At 42.0% G+C, this 19,374-nt stretch overlaps 1 protein-coding gene across 2 annotated transcripts; it reads right to left on the minus strand.

Annotated features, from left to right (window-relative positions):
* Nucleotides 1–6,966: 6,966 nt before the first annotated feature.
* LOC127159526 (macrophage mannose receptor 1-like) lies at nucleotides 6,967–13,057 on the minus strand. Of its 2 annotated transcripts, XM_051102335.1 has the most exons (4): nucleotides 13,037–13,057; nucleotides 12,342–12,380; nucleotides 11,904–12,260; nucleotides 6,967–7,712 (listed from the first exon to the last, which is right to left on the minus strand). In XM_051102335.1, the coding sequence occupies exons 2-4, from the start codon at nucleotides 12,376–12,378 to the stop codon at nucleotides 7,279–7,281; spliced, it is 828 nt and encodes a 275-aa protein (XP_050958292.1). In that variant the 5' UTR covers nucleotides 12,379–12,380; nucleotides 13,037–13,057; the 3' UTR covers nucleotides 6,967–7,278. The 2 variants fall into 2 exon arrangements, with proteins under 2 accessions (XP_050958292.1, XP_050958291.1); XM_051102334.1 differs by lacking the exons at nucleotides 12,342–12,380; nucleotides 13,037–13,057 and adding an exon at nucleotides 9,412–9,724 and having other exon boundaries at nucleotides 11,904–12,024.
* Between the last annotated feature and the right edge of the window lie 6,317 nt (nucleotides 13,058–19,374).

A 19,374-nucleotide genomic window follows, 5' to 3' on the forward strand; every position in this document is an offset into this window, starting at 1 on the left:
ATATGCTACAAATGTTTGTCAATATATGAAATTAATATATATTAATAGTAATATGTTTCATAAATGGCTGTGCAAATACTCACCTCAGAATCTTCATATAATTGATTCAAGATGCCGCCGACCAGTGCAGTGGCTTGCCGTCGCTCCTCTCTGTTTTTTAGTTTGTTTGTGTTTTATGTTTTCTTCTACGTTTTAATTCATTCATGTCAGTCACTGAGGATTTATGACTCCACTACCCTGCTGCAGATTCGATCTCAAGTTGCATATTTGGCGATCAGTGATGTGAACAAGTGCGCTTTTCTTTATCACACACTGCCGCCGTATCTACGGCGCTCTCCGAATGGATGTGTGTGCTGCAGGCGTAAGTGGCGCCGGCGACGACGAGGGAGACGTGCTGGCGCTCATGTGAGGCAGAGATTCCGGCGGGGGTTTTCTGTTGAGGTGCAGTTTGCAGATGATGCCGGCAATATGGATAGGGCTGCGGATCTTCGGGGCTGGCGATGTTCTTTTTTGAGGCCTGTGCATCCAGATGGAGGTTCGTCAGGGGTGCGGTTTCTTCAGGATACGAAGATTTCATCACACCGAAGAGGTGTATGCTTGAGCAACTTGAGCTGTCCTAAGACGGTAAAGTTGGGCGCTATCACAGCAGCCCCCACGGTCTTGCACACGCTACAGATGGCGCTTGTAAATGCGCGCTCGATCCTAAATAAGACCTTTATACTAAATGATTTTATACTGCACAATGCTTTGGATTTCCTATTTATCACTGAGACTTGGATAAATGGGGATGAGTGGAGTCCCTGTGTGGATATCTGCCCACCTGACTATATTTTAAATAATACCCCGAGACAAATGGGTCGTGGTGGGGGTTTAGCTACTGTTAGTAAGCAGCAGTATAAATGCCACCGCTTATCGACCACATGTTACTCGAGTTTTGAGGTTCAGCTCTTAAGGCTTGAGTTTCACAAGCCTGTTTTGGCAATTGTTGTTTATCGACCCCCAAAGTACTCTCCAGCGTTCATTCAAGAATTTTCTGAGTTTTTATCCACCATGTTATTATTGTCCGATTATATTTTACTTGTTGGGGATTTTAATATTCACATATGTTGCCCTGGGAAGCCTTTGGTAAAGGTTTTTTCGGACCTAATGGACTCGTTTAATTTTAAACAACATGTACTTGGGCCCACTCATGAGAAAGGACATACACTGGACCTTGTTTTTTCCTTAGGTGTTTCTGTCTGTGATGTTGTTGTAATGGATGCCTGCTTTTCAGATCATATGCCTGTCACATTTAATTTAAATATGCAATTTGAACGGGTGGAGCGCCAGCCTTCTGGTTTACGCTCCCGTATAATTACTCAGTCTACACCGCAGGCGTTTGGTGATACTTTTAGCTCAATTTTAGATGTATCCTGGCTGGAGTCTGCATCTACTAAGGCTGACCCTGATGAATTACTTTCTGCTTTTAATTCGGTGTGTTCCGGAATTTTAGATACTGTTGCCCCATATAAGACTAGGTCTAGTAAAGTCAATTTCCAGCCCTGGTTGAATGATCATACTCGTACGCTTAGACAGCAGTGTAGGCGAGCAGAACGGGCATGGAAAAAGGACAAACTTATGATCTCGCAGCAGATTTTAGTAGATTCACGCAAGGGATATCAGAAGGCTGTGAAGGAGGCTAAATCAGCCTTCTTTTCAAAAATTATATTGCAGCACTCAGATTCACCAAAAACCTTGTTTCAATCTATTAATAGGTTTTTAAACTCTCACACTGCGTCATTACCATCATCTACAGAATGTTGTGAAAAGTTTTTGAATATATTTTCAGAAAAAGTTAATACAATCAATCAGAGCTAGTTTTAGTGCTTTGAAGGGCTCGACAGGAGGTATTTTAATAAGTGTTAATAATTTTGATCAATTTGATATGGTTACTACTGAGGATATTAAACTGATCATTGACAAATTGAAATGACCCGCTGCAAGTTGGGATGTTTTGCCTTCTGACTTGTTGTCCGCGACGTTTGATTATACTGGGTCTTGTATTACTGCTATTGTTAATTGCAGTCTTTATACAGGCATTTTTCCTCTTAGTTTTAAGCAGGCGGTTATTCAGCCCCTTCTTAAAAAGCCTAACCTTGATCCTTTGGATTTTAATAATTACCGGCCCATTTCTAAGCTGCCTTGTATTTCCAAAGTATTGAAAAAGGTAGTTTTAACACAGTTAAGTTCGTTTCTGGCCAATCACGAGTTGTTAGATGCTTTTCAGTCTGGTTTTAGAGTAGGACACAGTACTGAATCTGCTTTACTGCGAGTTTCAAATGACATGCTACTCATTGCAGACTCAGGGACTAGAGGAGCTTTAATTATGTTAGATCTGAGTGCAGCCTTTGATTTAATCGATCACAATATTCTTATTGATCGGTTGGAACATGTAGTGGGGCTGAGAGGGACGGTTCTAAAATGGTTCTCCTCATATCTAAAAGGGCGTTCCTGTTGTGTTAGGGTTGGGGATTTTTCCTCCAAGTCAATTGTTTTGGAGTGTGGAGTACCACAAGGTTCAATATTGGGACCTATTCTCTTTTCTTTGTTTCTTTTGCCCTTGGGCATCATTTTTAAGAAACATGGTATCTCATACCATTTATATGCAGATGACATTCAGATATATTTACCGATCAGTCCTGGCGTCCCAAGCACTAATCAATCCTTGGTATTATGTCTAGAGGTGGTGATTACCTGGTTAGAGCAAAACGGCCTGAAGTTAAATGCCAGTAAATCTGAAGTTTTGGTTTTCGGGGCAAACAATGACGACAGGGACTTAGGGGGCCTTCTTGGCTCTTGGGAAACATATGTTCAACACAAAATAAGAAATTTAGGGGTAATTTTTGACTGTGCTCTTATGTTCGATCATCAGGTCAAAAATGTGGTAAAAAATTGCTACTACCAATTACGGACAATTGCTAAAATGAAGTCTTTTCTGTCTGTTCCTGACTTAGAAAAAGTGATTCATGCATTCATCACCTCTCATTTGGATTATTGTAATGCTCTTTATGTTGGTATCAGTCAATCTCTTATTTGGAAGCTGCAGATGGTACAAAATGCTGCTGCAAGGCTCCTTACTGGTGTCAAGAAAAGGGAGCGCATTACTCCGGTTCTAGAAAGACTTCATTGGCTTCCTGTGAAACAGCGAATTCATTACAAGGTTTTGTTGTACGTTTATAAAGCTGTGCATGAGTTGGCCCCGGAATATATTAAGGACTTGGTGTGTATGAACTCTTGTAGAGCACAAAGGTACTCCAATTGTCTTCAGTTGTTTGTACCGAGAACTCGCTTAAAAACAAAAGGGGATCGAGCTTTTTCAGTTGTTGGTCCTAGACTGTGGAATGCACTTCCCCCTGATGTAAGGTCTGCATCCTCAGTTGCGGTCTTTAAATCTTGTGTCAAAACGTATCTTTATTCTGTCACTTTTAATTCCTGATCTTGTTATTGTATGTCATGTATTTTATGTTTTTATTTTATTTCATTTTACAATCGCTTGGATGTTCAGTCCTTTGGCCTACAAAGTAGCATAAAGGGCTATATAAATAAATGAGACTTGAGACTTGAGACTTGAATTAGAAAGAACAACAGATAAACTTAACACTTAAATATTAATTTCTTTTACTTTTGAGAAAAGAGGGAACACTTAACAAAATGAGTGTCATTACATGAATAATGCAAACCATTCCACTCTCCCAGACTGTATAATAATTGAGATTTTTTGTGACGGCGTGAACCAGCCCCTCCGTGCACGACTGAGACGCGAGGGCCCGCGCTCGTCACTGGAGGCTTTTTTGAACTTTGCACTGTTGTGTGTGGGTTCGCCGTGCACCGTGGGGGTCGCGCAGAGGGAACGCGACGCGCGTCCCGCTCGTAAATTGGCGGTCATGCCGGAGCACGGTCCCACAAACACGTTTTCCGCCTGGATCGCTCGTGAAATGGCGGCCATGTCGGAGCACGCTTGAGCAATGGCGGCGACAGCGGTGCCCGTTCACAAAATGGTGGCGACTGCGGTGCCCGTTCACAAGATGGCGGCAGCGCCGGCGCGCACTCACAAGATGGCGGCGACGGCGGAGTCCGTTCACAAGATGGCGGCGAGAACAGAGCTCCGTCACGTCACAGCCGCCATACCAGAGCCAAGTCAAGTTGCCAGTGTGTTTTCCGAGTCAAGTCATGTTTCCAAGTCAAGTCAAGTTGCAGCTGTGTTTCCCGAGTCAAGTCAAGATTCCAAGTCAAGTCAAGTTGCAGCTGCATTTCCCGAGTCAAGTCAAGTTTCCAAGTCAAGTCAAATTGCAGCTGTTTCCTGTGTCAAGTCAGAGCTATCGCTCCTGTCTCAAGTCAAGTTACAGCCATCTTTCCTGAGCCGCTGCACAAGATGGCCGCCGTCTCCAAGCCACTGCACAAGATGGCCGCCATTCCAGAACCTGTGGTCAGCACCCGGACGCCACCTGTGGTCATGATGGCCCACGTGCTGGACACACCCCTAATGACGGTATGGGCAGCTAAAGTGGCGCTCCTTCATGTCGCGGCGGCTACCCCTGAGTCAAGTCAAGACACAGAATCAAGTCAAGACACAGAGTCAAGTCAAGACACAGCTGCCGTTCTCCACGAGTCAAGCCAGGTCACAGCTGTTCTCCACGAGTCAAGCCAGGTCACAGCTGTTCCCCACGAGTCAAGCCAAGTCACAGCTGTTCCCCACGAGTCAAGCCAAGTCACGCCTGTTCTCCACGAGTCAAGTCACATTACAGCGGCTGTTCATACTAGGTGAAGTCAAGTTACAGCTGTGTCTCCTGAGCCAGGTCAAGCTACAACTGTTGTTCCAGAGTCAAGTCAAGCCAAAGCTGTAGCTTCCAAGTCCAGTCAAGCTTCCAAGTCCAGTCAAGCTTCCAAGTCCAACAACGTCAAGGCGGTCGTTCCTGCGTCAAGCAACGTTAAGGCGGTCGTTCCTGCATCAAGCAACGTCAAGGCGGTGGTTCCTGAGTCAAGCAACGTCACAGCCGTGGTTCTTGAGTCAAGTAAAGTCATTGATCTTCACAAGCTAGTTCAAGTCACCGCTGGGCTTCACGTGTCAGATCAAGTCACTGCTGATCTCCATGAGCCAAGTCAAGTCACGGTTGATCTCCATGAGTCAAATCAGGTCACCGCTGATCTTCACGAGCCAAGTCAAGTCACCGCTGATCTCCAAGAGTCAAGTCAGTTCACTACTGATCTTCACGAATCAAGTCAAGTCACAGCCAATCTCCACGAACCAAGTCACGTCCTGCTCGACGGCTCAGAGCCCCATCACGCCTCGTCTGACCGCCCAGAGTCAAGTCACGCCCCGTCTGACCCTCCAGAGCCCCGTCACATCTCGTCTATCTGTCTAGAGCCTCACCATGTCTCGTCTGACTGCCCAGAGTCAAGCCACATCCCGCCTGACCGCTCTGAGTCAAGTCACGTCCCGCCTGACGGCCCAGAGTCAAGTCACGTCCCGCCCGACGGCCCAAAGTCAAGTCACGTCCCGCCTGACGGCCCAGAGCCTCTCCATGTTTCATCAGACCTCCCAGTGCCTCGTCATGTCTCATCTATTTGTCTAGAGCCAAGTCACGTCTCGTCAGACCTTCCAGAGCCGTGCCATGCCTTGTCTGACATCCCAAGATCACGGCCTATCAGGATGGCCGGCGTGCTGGACCCACCACTAGCAGTGAACATCCCAGTGGCATCAATATCTTCTAGACCCACCTTTAAAGAGGTCCTGCCACCCGCCACTGCTCTTCCCGTAATGGCGGTTGCCATTTGGTGTGTGTGGTCTGCACACTGTGCTTCTGAGGTCACATCTGTTCACAAGTCAGCTCCTGAGGTCACGTCTGTTCATAAGTCCGCCCCTGAGATCACGTCTGTTCTCAAGCCTGCTCTAGTGCTCCCGCCTGGTCACAAGTCTGCTCCAGAGCTCCCGTCTGATCTCAAGTCTGCTCCGGAGGTCCCGTCTGATCTCAAGCCTGCTCCAGATGTCCCGTCTGGTCTCAAATCCGCTCCAGAGGCCTCCCCCGTCGGAGAAGCTGTGCCAATGCCTCCAGAGGTGTCAGCGCCGGCTGTAGAACCTCTTATGGAGGGAGCGTTAACCTCAAAACTCTCTGCTTCTCCCTTTCTCCTGTCTGCCTCCTCTGTCCCTGTTCTCCCCAGGTCCCAGTCCATTATGCGGGTTCCTGCTCAGCCCTGGAGGGCCCTGGCGCCTCCTGTTCCGCCCTGGAGGGCCTTGGCGCCTCCTGCTCTGCCTCCGGTTCCGTCCTGGAAGGTCCCGGTGCCTCCTGCTCTGCCCTGGAGGGCTCCTGCCCCTCCTGCTCTTCTTCTATCCCTGCTCTCCCCAGGTCCCAGCTCATGACGCAGGTCCCTGCTCTGCCCTGGAGGGCCCCGGCGCCTCCTGCTCTGCCTCCTGCTCTGCCCTGGAGGGCCCCGGCGCCTCCTGCTCTGCCTCCTGTTCCACCCTGGAGGGCTCCTGCGCCTTCTGCTCCGCCTCCTGCTCCGCCCTGGAGGGCTCCTGCTCTGCCTCCTGCTCGGCCTCCAGCTCCGCCCTGGAGGGCTCCTGTGCCTCCTGCTCGGCCTCCGGCTCCGCCCTGGAGGGCTCCTGTGCCTCCTGCTCCGCCCTGGAGGGCTCTTGCACCTCCGGCCCCGCCCTGGAGGTCTCCTGCTCTGCCTCCGGCTCCGCCCTGGAGGGCTCTTGCTCCGCCTTCGGCCCCGCCCTGGAGGGTATCTGCTCTGTCGGTCCTGCCTCAATCACCGGGCCCCCCACATGGACCTGGCCCTCCAGCCCTCGCCCTGTCTCGCTCCCGCCCCACCGCTTCCCTGGACTGTTGTTTCCTTCGAGCGTCTGGAAGCCGCTCCTTGGGGGGGGGGCTATGTCATGAATCTGGTCGGTGTCCCGCTGTCCGCTCACCACCAGATGTCACTCTCGCCCCATCATCACACTCTGACTCTTGTACCACACCCCGGACTACATCTCCCGTCATGCATCACGCTGATTGCGTCAGCACATGTGACCAATCAGCAGCACCATAAAAGCCCCGGTCTTTCCCCATGCTAGTCACGGATTGTTGTTGTATTGTTAGCGTTTCCTAGTTTCTTGTTCCGAGTTCCTAGTTCCCAGTGTTTTGTTTTTCCCGCCTGGTTATCTCGTTTGGACTGTCTAGCCGCCTGCCTTTTGGACTATCGCTTGTATTGGATTATTCTCTACGATTGCCTGTGATATTCCTGTCTGCTCCTGCTTCACCCTGCCTGTACGACCATGTCTTTGTCTCGCCCCTGTAATAAAAGCTCGCGTATGGATCCGCTCGCCTCTCGTCTCTCATTGCCTGTTACATTGAGTTTGTCAGTTTCAGGATGGCTGTTCCAGTGCTGATCTCCTCCAGACTGAACTGCTCCAGATCTCACTGTGTGTTCACAGTCCTCCTCTGATGTCCCGTTCACTGGAGCCCAGTTCTGATAGCACATGGCCTCTCCACTCACCCAGAACCAGATGCCCACAGTGCAGGAGTGACGTAAACCCAACCACACCACCGCAGTAGATGCCTGTTTAACCACATTCATCACACGACGCTGAATCTCTTCTGAATGAACCGAGACCAGATCCACATGATTCTGTCTGCAGTATCTCAGAGCTTCAAGCCATGTCAGATTCTCTGTGATCACAATCAGTTTTTCTGGAAATGAAACAAACCACAAACAGAAACCAGAGAGAGACTGATCAAAAACAACATGCAGAACAAACACTGTGGACGAATTTGTCATGTCAGACATGCAGCGGTGGACGAAGTACACAAGTCAAGTACTTGAGTAAAAGTACAGATACGTATAATAAAATATTACTCCAGTGAAAGTAAAAGTGCTCCTCTTTCAATTTTACTCGAGTAAAAGTAAAAAAGTACTTAGATTTATTTTGCAATTTTATACAGGCTACTTAATTGAATTTTATAATAGCACATATTTTTTCTATAATCCTACTGCTCAAAATACCTGGGATTTTCCCAAAATAACCACTATATGGAGTAAAAATACATTTTTGTTGTTGATATGGACTATGTTGACGAGAGTGATGTAGTAATATTCAATATGAAGCTTACACTGCAATGTCCCTAAGAGAAAACAGATTTGACCATCTAATTTTCACCAATAAGAAAAAAGTGTTTTAAAGCTTGTTGTTTGCATAACATCACAGTTATATATGACATGAGAATAAGGCCTGAAGTTAGCAAGAACATTTTAAGGAAAAAAAAAAATTATATTTTATAATTGATTTTTTCCATTCAAATATTGTCTGTGTAAAAACACCCCTGGCCAAATGCCCCCAGAGGGCATCACTTCCCACTATAATAATTACTGTAGTTACTATGATCTGAACATCACATCCTTTCTTTTTCCATCAGATGTAATCTATCTAGGTTGTTGAATAAACATATTTGGACTTTATATCTAAAAGCTACCTCAACTTAGCACCAGCAAGCTTGTTAGCTAGACAGTTAGCATCAGCTAACAACATATACTTATTTTCAGTATGGTTATGAATAAACATTCATATCCGTCTATTCTAGTTGATCCAAACAATATAAAAATGTATACTGTTGCTAAACAACATAAACAGTTAAACATAACAGTTAAACATAACAGACGTCACGTAGGGTTACATGCGTAGCATTTTAATAAAACTGCTAACGTTACATTTTTCGTTTTTGACCTAAAACAGAGACACTGATGTTGATGGGTCTGAATTCAAGCATTTCAGAAACTGATCACCCTTTACAGCAGATGTAATTCATAAACAACGGACAGCTTTGAAGTAAATATGATTTTCAGTTATAATAATTAATCCTAAAATTCGACATTAGTAACTTACTTTTCGCAGCATCAGTCGTGCGCGCACAAGATCTCCTTGTGAATTACTTGTGAATTCAGTTGACTGGAGACTCGCTCTAAACGGATCATTTGAATCAATGAGTTGTCGACTCGAGAACAGCTACAATCGGATCATTCTAATTCGTGAATGAATTGTTTGGTGCGATTGGTGAATCAATTTAACAGGTTCATTGAAAAGAATCAATTTGTTCATGAATCAGACACCGCTTCTGCGTCTCAGAGCACGTAGCAAAGGAGTAACGATATGTTTTATAAAATGTAGTGAAGTAAAAAGTACGATCTTACGCTTTGGAATGCAGTGAAGTAAAAGTGAAAGTTACTCAAAATAAAACTACTCCAGTAAAGTACAGATACTTGAAAAATGTACTTAAGTACAGTAACGAAGTACAACTACTTCGTTACTGCCCACCACTGCAGACACGTAGTGTGAAATTTAAGAGATCTGGAGGTGATGGATAGATTGTGTGTGTTTTGTGAGGATCTACTCACCTTCATGCCACACAAAAGGAAACTGGTTGGTGCAAGAGATGTCATTCCATCGTCCCTGAACGTTCAGTTCAGCAGCTGTACAGTCTTCACTACGATTATAATCATCAGGTTGACCAGACCTCCAGTATCTGAATGAGGAGTTACTCTGATCTGACCACTGCCATGAGTCTCTGAACAGACCGATCCAGATCCATGATCCAGATGAGTGTCTATCACTAATGAACTGCTCAACCTGTTTATTCTCATTCTGGTTTCTCACACTAAGCATCTGTCCAATTCATCTCCTGATTTCCAAGGATGAGTCCTGTGTTTGCTTTAAGAAAAACAAAAGCAATGCTTAAGTATCTCTCAAACACTTTATAAATGGATCCTTTAATACAAATGTGCTGAGTTTATAGTTGAGTTTATAACTGTCAGCTTTAATAGCAAGTAATTTGTACAGTACAGTTTGTAATATGGACACATGCTGAATAAAAGCAGACAAAAGTGAGAAGTGTGACCGTGAGGTTGTGTTGTTCTTGTGTATCTCACTTGCATAAATCTAAATATATATGCAAAGCATGAAAGAGAGAAGAAAAAATGTGTTTAAGAGTAAAATAAAAAGAGGTAATGAGAAATTAAAAGAACATTAAAGGAACCGTATGTAGGATTGTGGCCAAAACTGGTACTGCAATCACTTTCAAAATACTGTAGAACGGCGTATCCCCTCCCCCTCCCCCTCCCCCCTGACTCGAGGTTGCCAGCTAAGCTGCAGGATTCCGCAGGAACGTAGGCTGCTACAGGGAGCTTCCAATGGCAAGTGACGAGTCCTACACAATAAGTTTTTTTTTTCTTCTGTTACTTATGTTTATGCTTCACGAGAGATGTTTTGCGAAGTAATTATGTGTCGCAAAAATTTACTAAAGGCGATTAGCCAAATATTTTGTAAGGATGTCGGAACATAATAAGCCGCTTTTCCACTATCGGGCTGAACGGTTCTTAGAACGGTCAGGTCCGGTTCCAGTTGTGTTTCCACATGAGCCTGGTACGGCACGATTACAAACCGTTCTCGGCCCGGAATTCTCGGCACGGTTAGACAAACGTGCCAAACCGTGCTGATAGAATGTATGTGCTAAGCGAAAGCGCGCTGTATGATCAAACAGCCAAGTAAACATCTGTTACGCTGCGTTCATAGCTCATGCATTAATACTGTCAATAAATGTGTTAGTTTTCAGAAAGGTTTTACCTTCTGTGTCCGTGTCTGTCTCCGTTGGCATGCATATCCCCTCAGCATTTGTTGGTAACGTTATACCTGTCGTCGCCTTCTGTTTATTTTATTTTTTGCGTTGTTTATAGTTGTGTCCTTTTTTTCCCAAAAACAGAAATATCTGATCATATCGCTGTTTACATTATAATTGCGTTACCAAGGCAATGACTAACACATTTGTATTTACATTCCAAAGAGTTCCGTTATCAGCACCACAGTGGAAAATGAAACCGTATCCGTGCTGACTGGCCCTGATCGGCACGGAACGGAACGGTTAAGCGAAGAGAACGGTTCGGCCCGATAGTGGAAAAGCGGCTTTTCATACCGTGCTAGTGGTGCGATATAAACCTTTTTATGAACGCATTTAGCACGGGCGACCGTGGAAAATCCACTGTGTACGGAAGCACGTCTCCATCTGTCAAAGGCATCTCCTATACAAATCCTTGTTTTATTTCGGACTTTGTCACGACGTACTTAGGATTCATAACGAGGTCTTTTAGGTTTCGTAACTTTATACATGTTTTATCCGACACGTTCGTAGCTGCAGCTGTAACTAGAGCAGAGCTGGCAACCCGGATGACGAAACTCTACTGACTTCGTGATTGGTAGATAGCTGGAGGGTGGCGCCTCAGACCAAAACACAACATGACAACATCAACATCAGTTGAGGGCTGCAACTTTCACTTTTAAATGACAATATCCTGGCCGGACCACTGTTGTCAGTGATATAAGTATTTGAAATGAACATTTCTTAAGTGACATGTCAGGGCCATTTTATGATTAACTGAAATAAATTTCTTACATACGGTTCCTTTAAATAAATGAATGAATGATATTTATATTGTGAAAATGATTGTAACTTTTATTTAAAGAATCATCAGAACTTGTAAAAAATGTTTTAGTGGATTACAAATGAAATTCAAGATATGAAATATGTTTAAATATGTCACAGAAGTTATTTCCTCACTCAGCTTCTTAGTGTGTTTGATTTGGATTTATTTCACTGCTACACTGTCATAATTATGATATCTTACATCTGGAGCTGGTAGATTATAATTAGATCTCCTTTTATTTCTGTTTATTTTTAGTTAACAATAGCTTGTCAGATATGTCTGCCCCAACATTACAAAGAAGATAATAATAATAATAATAAATAATAATAATAATAATAATTATTATTATTATTATTATTATTATTATTATTATTATTATATTAATGTTTATTACATTAGGTGTTTGTACTCACTGTTGTTGCAGATAAAATGTCGGTTATTACTACATGGCAAATCATGAAATTGTCCATTTAACATCATAGCACAATCATCTTTGCCTTCTGGTTGTTTATCTCCCCAGTTCAGATAGAGCGCAGGTTCACCTGAACACCACTGCCATTTATCACGACCCGTCTTCTGCAGCCCAATCCAGACATACTCAACACTTCTATCATTCACACTCTTCTTCAGCTCGTTCATGTCGTTCATGTCGTCAACGGTGGCCAGATCTGTGTATTTCTCTCTGCAGTAACTCTGAGCTTCAGTCCAGGTCTTGTTCTCATTTATAAAGTGATACTGACGCTGAACACATTCAGAGACGGAGCAGAGAGCTGTGAAAGAGAGGCTTTGCTTTAATACTTTTAAATAACAGGATCAAACCAAATGAAACTAGAAACCACAAACACACTCACCAATGAGAAGAAGAATGAAATACAGATTTTGAGCCATTTCTGAAGAGGAAAGATATAAATAAACTCAAATATCAAACATGCCTATAGTTTCATTTTGGTGAAACATGATTTCAGTCACGGATCGCGTAACGAACCAAAATGGGGCCCAGGGGGTAGGGGGGATTCGCAGGTCTACATTTTAATATTAGAAACAGTAAGCTAATAATAGTATTAGTTAGATGCCAGATATTAGCCTATGTATTTTATTTAATTTATTTTTTAAAGCTATGACTCTTGATAATTGATTTTTAGAATATAGATCATGGTTCTCCCACAATTCTAAAAACAAAACATTAGTAAAGTAATTAGCAAAACAAAATAATATGTAGGCTAATTTACTTGTGTCTGACAAAATGTTTTATTTAATGTTATAAATGAGTCTGTTTATAAATATCCAAAATGTTATGAATGATTCAGACATCAAATAGGTGCAAAAAAATTAAAATATTGAGAAAATCACCTTTGAAGTTGTCCAAATAAAAATCTTAACATTAATCGGCTGTCAGTGAACATGTCAAACTAACGATCAGATAGTGGCCAAAATCATGTAGTGTGAGCCCAGCTTTAACAGGAACATAAATGCACCACACACAATCAATAAAACAATATACCTCAAGTCTTATTCTAGATAAAGAATGAACATGAGTTGTTCTTACCTTAGAGTTTGTGTGTTTCCGTCCTGACTCTGATGTTTCTGTCTGCAGCTTCAAACTATGTGATTATTATATCTGCTCTCTCCTCATTCAGCACGTCACATCATTTGTTTATTACTCAAAAACAAAAGGCTTTTTCATTTTTCTTCCTCTTTCACATATATGTCAGCATATTTCTTTGTGATGGTCACTGTGGCTGTAATTCTTTGGAAGTGTGTTAATTTGAATGTGGTTGAGACTGGAGCAGGGTCGGTGCCGAGAGGGGGAGATTCAAGGGTCTGTATGTTCCATAATGAAGTATTGCATTTCCACAATGGCTTAGCAGGAAAAATCCACCTCAACATTTGCATTTTCTCCCATGTTTTTTTTTTTTGGCACCTTTTTGGAAACCAACAGCATGTGTGTGTGTGTATATTTACTTATTTATTTAGTTTGTTGTTACTTTGTCACTTTGTATATTGGGTTTTTTAGTGATTACACTGTATATATTTGTTCGTGTCATCACTCATGGGCTTTTGTATACGTCTTCGGGGCTGATAAATTACACCTTGCATGTAAGTGCTATTGTCAGTAGAGCAAGCATTTTTGCATGACATCACACTATATTGTACATTTACAAGTAAACTACCACTACATCTATATTAGTATACTGCATACATACTGAACTTCACTCAAGTATATTCATAAAATCAACTTGAGTTTCCTTGAATCACATTTTCTTAAATCTTTTTTTTCACTCAAAGATTATCTTTTAAGACTTGAATTGATTGCCTTTCGCAATGAGTAATGGTTCTGATGTCATACCTGCATCACTCTATTAGTTTCGCTTTTGAAAGCTTTATGTCAGATTCAACCAATGAGAGTGTTTGGGGCGGGCCATCTGTGTTTGAAGTGTTTGGAAGACCTGGAGCTGTAATGCTGTTTGCAGCACATCTGTACAAATTAAGTACTACAGATAATTAATCAATCAACCAATCAATCAATAAAAGACAAATGTGTTAATAGCCATCACTGGGGCAGTACCCCAAAGTACAAAACCTAATAGGTATATCTTTGTACTTTATTCCCTAAATGGTACATATTAGTTCCTAAAGAGAAACCGCTGCTTTGTATATGCAAATGTACAAAAATAGCACACATTATTACTGCATGTTTACAAGCAAATATCAACATTAGGCTTTTGCTCAGAAAAACAGTGTAACTGTGTTGTTTATAAACTAACCTTGGCTTCAGAAATAAATGTTCTGAAAGGAAGAGACTTATCTGATATATTTCCAAAAAAAAAAAAAAAAAAAAAAGGTGTAGCACCATACATACACAGTACATTTACATTTAATAATTTTGCAGTTTTATCCAAAGTGACTTACAAATGAAGGCAATGGAAGCAATCAAACCAACAAGAGAGCAACAATATACTAGCAGTAAAGGCACAACTCTGTTCTGAAAAGGGGGCGGGGAGCAGCAGCTCATTAGCATTTAAAGAGACATGCATTAAAACAGTGTTTTTGAGACATCTGAGACTAATATTACATCTTGTAAAAAGAGGCATAATAGGTGCCCTTTAAAACACTTGTTTGGATTAAAAATATGTTGTTATTTGCATAAAGTGTTGTACCTGGATGCTGTATGAATTGTATGAACAAATGGTAATGTATCATTATTTCCATAGTAATAGCGATTACTACAAGGCATTATTATACAGAACAGCAAACTTAGGCGGATTAAACTTTGTAAACATTTCCAGCGCGAGCACTTATGCTAGCGGGCTAACGCGGCTGTTTAACGGTGTAATCACGCTCAAAAAGATCGCTTAATGTCATCATTTATAATCAACATCAGGATTACATACATAATCACCATCAACACTTTGTCATTTTTAAGTAAGTAAACTTACAGCTTCACAAACGTTCTCTTGCACATCAACACGGCATGAATGACAGCGTGACTGCGCTCTGACTGCGCTGTTGACGTGATGCTGGCGGAAATAAGAACGTTACACATTTAACAACTTATTCTTAAAGGAAGAGAATAGTAGTAAACTAAACTAGTAGTGGAAAATCTGATATCATGACTGTCCTAATTTAGATAATGCTTTCTTTATTAGCAACAATATCAAAGTGAATTAAATCAAAAACATTACAGTGTGAGTCAACAAAAACTGGTTCTCGGAGTTCAATCACTTGTTTCCACAGGCGTTTTATGGATTGAGGTTATGGCGAATGGACAAGAAGGTAAGAACCATCCAGTTTTTTGAGATGTTTGTTCTGTTTTGTCTGTTTGAACTGATAAATATACAATTACTTGGAAATGTACCCCTTTAGTAAAGCTCTGTTGGAGTTTGATTTTATTATTATTAGGAAAAAAAAAAAAAGCCTTTAAGAAACATTCATTCATTCAGTCATGACTGATACGGGAGACTCAAATGCAGGGCAAAAATGGGTTTATTGAAGGAAAAAAAAAAAACACACAATATTCACAGAAAATAGTCCTCCCAGCGCTCCTCCCTGGAGGTGATCTGGGGAAAGCAAAAAAAAAAAAAAAAAAAAAAAAAAAAAAAAAAAAAACTCAGTCCAAAAACGCACGGGGAGGAACCTCGACCCGTTAGGCAAAACTCACGGAGGATGACGAGGCACGGGGAGAGAATCTCGACCCAGCGTTGAACAATCACAGCAGTAACAAATGGAGAATCCTCGGGGAGCGATCTCGACCCGGCACGAGGAATCACACTGAGGATGACACGGCACAGAATGCAGAGCTGCAACACCATCAAGCTGACAAAGCGGAATGCCAGCGGGTACTATGGGCAAAGAGCAAAAAATAACAAAAGCCAAAGGCGCGGCGAAAAATAGCAGAGAATAAACAGGCCTAGACTAGACTTGGCAAGAGATCAAAACAGGCTGACACAGGACAGAGGGGACGAGAGTTTAAATAGAGAGGAAGAAATTAGCAGAGAACGAAAACAGGTGTGAATGTGAAAATGGGAAACGAGAAACAGCTGGAGGGAGACACGGGGCGGGGAGAGTGACATAGTCACAGCGCACGTGGCGAGATGACAACATAAACACAAACAGACACACAGGCAGGAAAAACCCCAACAGAGCCAGGATCACGACACATTCATAAAGCACACTGTGCATGTATTTACATAAAATAATTCAAATCAATTTTCTGGACAAATGCTTGGTTAGAATGCATTTTAAAGTTTGCATGAAGTCAAATTTCACCCTGACTCTTTTCTAAATGCATGTTAGAGGTCTTCACAGAATTAGATTCGATTACACAATTCACCCATGTGCACTGTCAGGGGTTTGGACTTGTTTTGCTTTGTGTTTCCCATCTTTGTTTCTGTGTTTCCTTTTATGGTCATTTTCCTGTTTTCATTAGTTAATCACGTCATTAATTAGATTCCTTACACCTGTGTTTAATTATTCCAGTGTATATTAGTTCCTGTTGAGTTTGAAAGGTCCCACCCACTGGCCCAAAAAGTGAAGTCCAGGAGTCTGGGTGAGGTGTTCTGCATGTATGTCTTTCCTGGTGCTTCTGTAAAAAGTAACTTGATTTATTAAGGCTTTGACTTCTATTTTAACTCTGACTCCTTCCTCATTTAAATCTGACTCAAATTTTAAGTGTTTACAAATTGCGATAGTAATTTTAGGTGCTGATCATAATATTAGTTGTGTCATAATTTAGATATCTGATTATTTCGGACTCACTATACTTTCAATTATGCGTTCATTGGGGACCTAATGCCTCTTTTGAGTCTGGCGTCGGCCAATTGCGCCGATCTCATGATCACAAAAACGCCAGTCTGATGCTGAGTCAGAGGTATGTAGGTGACTAATACCCTTTTTGACAGCTGCCAACTTCTTGCCTTCACAAAAAGTGCAGTTTAATTTAGTCTTCTCCCGTACAACTTGCTAACATCAGTGATAGACAGAAATCAGGAGGTCACAGGTGAAGTGCCAACTGCTCAATTCAGTCCTGAGCCTGCAGTTTGCTCTATCCTGGTTCTAATTTGCGGTAGCAAAAGCCTCCTCGCAATCTACTAGTAATAATGATTTCAGAAAAGTCTAAAATGAATCAAGAAATAACATTTTATTTTGCCAGGCATAGAAAAACATCAGTAAAAGATAGTAAATTCAATCAATCGATGGAGCAAATACATCAATTAAAAAGAATGCATTAACATTTAGTTGCACAACTGATCAGCATAAAACGTAAAATAAGAAATAATTTCAAAGAGTCAGCATACCGGGCAAATATAGAGACACACGGCAGTCGTGTGGGAAGTTCTGCTTACAGATGCTTCCCTGACTGTTTCGCCAATCCTCTTTAAATACCCAAATCATAACAAAACAATCATAAATTTAGCATAATAAAGACTTCACAGGACTTTGCTGGGACAGGAGGTGACCTGAAAGCCATATTTTACCTGGGGTAAAAAAAAGTAACATCTGGCAAAGACCTTATCAGAGGCACAACCCACACCAGTGGAACCGAGTTCTCCTCAGATTTGAGATCTTTATTTTTGGTCTGTTCTACTGATGTGGGACTGAGATCATATTTCCAACTGCAATGAGACCATAAAAATGATTCCAAACATGAAAAAGTTATGATCATGGATTTTGAAGAAAGAGTAAATGCATTATGCAAGTGTCTCCCAACACTTCTAAGCCACCTTTTAGTGACCTGGGCCATATGCCCAGGGGGCAAGGAGGGGGCTTAAGGATGGGTGAAGGGACAGATGAACAAATGGTCTTTCTTCCAGATCTTCCTGTCAGATTAGAAAGTTTGTTTTGTTGCATGGCATGTGTTGTGAGAACTTCTTGAGTTTTAGCTTCACGAAGAGATCAAGGCACCCTTTCAAGTTCTCCTTCTTCTTGTCTACAAGTTACATACGTTTGTTTTGCCTGCTCCTGGATTTTGGTTTCATTTGTGTCTTTATTCAATTCTATTTTCATTTATCTCCACGTCTTCTGTGTCTCTCTTCCAACATGCACTTTTTTTATTTTATTTTTTATTTATTTATTTTTTTTTTTATCTTGCAACAACAGACTTGTTCTCTTTGGTGATGTCCTGTATCTTCGGATCATTCAGTGCATCTAAATGTTGTTGGTTTAGACACAGTAATGAGTTTATTTAACTCTTCCTGTCCTATAGCGGTAAAGTACTGCAGTTTTTCTTTGGGTGCGACAAAAGAAGTTGACACATTAGACGCAGTAGAATCTACATTGGTTATTGTATTTCTGATGTTATCTATTTTATCAGTGAAGAAATTCATAAAGTCATTACTATTAAACTGTAAAGGAATATTTTAGATCGAGTGGCGTCTGGTTATTTGTTAATCTAGCCACTGTGCTAAATAAAAACCTTGAATTGTTTTGGTTGTTTTCTATGAGTTTGTGGATATGTTCAGCCCTAGCAGCTTAAAAGTCTTCTGTATCTGGACATACTGTTTTTCCATGCAATTCTAAAAACTTCCAAGTTAGTTTTTCTCCATTTGCGCTCAAGATTACGAGTTTCTTTTTTGAGAGAATGGGTAATTGTCACATTCATGTCATTGGTTTCTCCCATTGTCTCCCCCCGTCGTTCTGCTTACTTTGGTTTAGTCCTCATTATCGTCATCACCTTCACCTGTCTGTAATTATCTATCGCCCTTTATAAGTCTGTCTGAATCTTGAGTTCTCTGTCGGTCTTTGATGTTGTTTTGTGTGCGTGGATGTATCGCCCTGTTCCTGCCTGTTCCTGCCTGTTCCTGCCTGTTCCTGCCTGTTCCTGCCTGTTCCTGCCTGTTCCTGCCTGTTCCTGCCTGTTCCTGCCTGTTCCTGCCTGTTCCTGCCTGTTCCTGCCTGTTCCTGCCTGTTCCATATGAAGATTTATATTAAAGTAATTGTTTGTATCGTATCTTGTTTCCCGTCTCGTCCATCCAGCACTACGCGTAACAGTAATACTGTTGTACCATGGCGCAGTACGTTTTTCTTTAACTTTTTTTCAATTTGATGGGGGCAACAGCTTCTAACGTATTGGAGAAGATGGTGCCCATGTTGCTAGTCATTTTGTCTAGATCCTGTGTATTAATGGGTACACAGAGCAGTTGTGATAAATCAGGCAGGTTATTTGTGAATCTATCTTTGGTGGCTGGAACAATAGTTCTGCCGATTTCAAATGAATTAAATCTGTACCCTGTTTTCTGAGTAACATTGAGAATATCACTATATATTGTTGCAACACCACCACCACGACCACTCTGACGGGGCTCATTCTTATAACAGTAGTTTGGTGGAGTAGACCCATTTAGACCAATATAATCATTAGGTTTTAGCCAGGTTTCAGTTAAGCAG

The sequence above is a fragment of the Labeo rohita genome, unplaced genomic scaffold (genome assembly GCF_022985175.1).
Source record: "Labeo rohita strain BAU-BD-2019 unplaced genomic scaffold, IGBB_LRoh.1.0 scaffold_224, whole genome shotgun sequence".
Lineage (NCBI taxonomy): Eukaryota > Metazoa > Chordata > Actinopteri > Cypriniformes > Cyprinidae > Labeo > Labeo rohita.

Bases quoted from the DNA above. Each gene is read 5' to 3' on its own strand.
- LOC127159526 (XM_051102335.1), bottom strand. From the start codon at position 12,378: ATGGCTCAAAATCTGTATTTCATTCTTCTTCTCATTG. The intron at 12,261-12,341 runs GTGAGTGTGTTT...TCTCTTTCACAG, and splicing joins TTTCATTCTTCTTCTCATTG to CTCTCTGCTCCGTCTCTGAA. The intron at 7,713-11,903 runs GTGAGTACAAAC...TTTCATTTCCAG, and splicing joins ACATTTTATCTGCAACAACA to AAAAACTGATTGTGATCACA.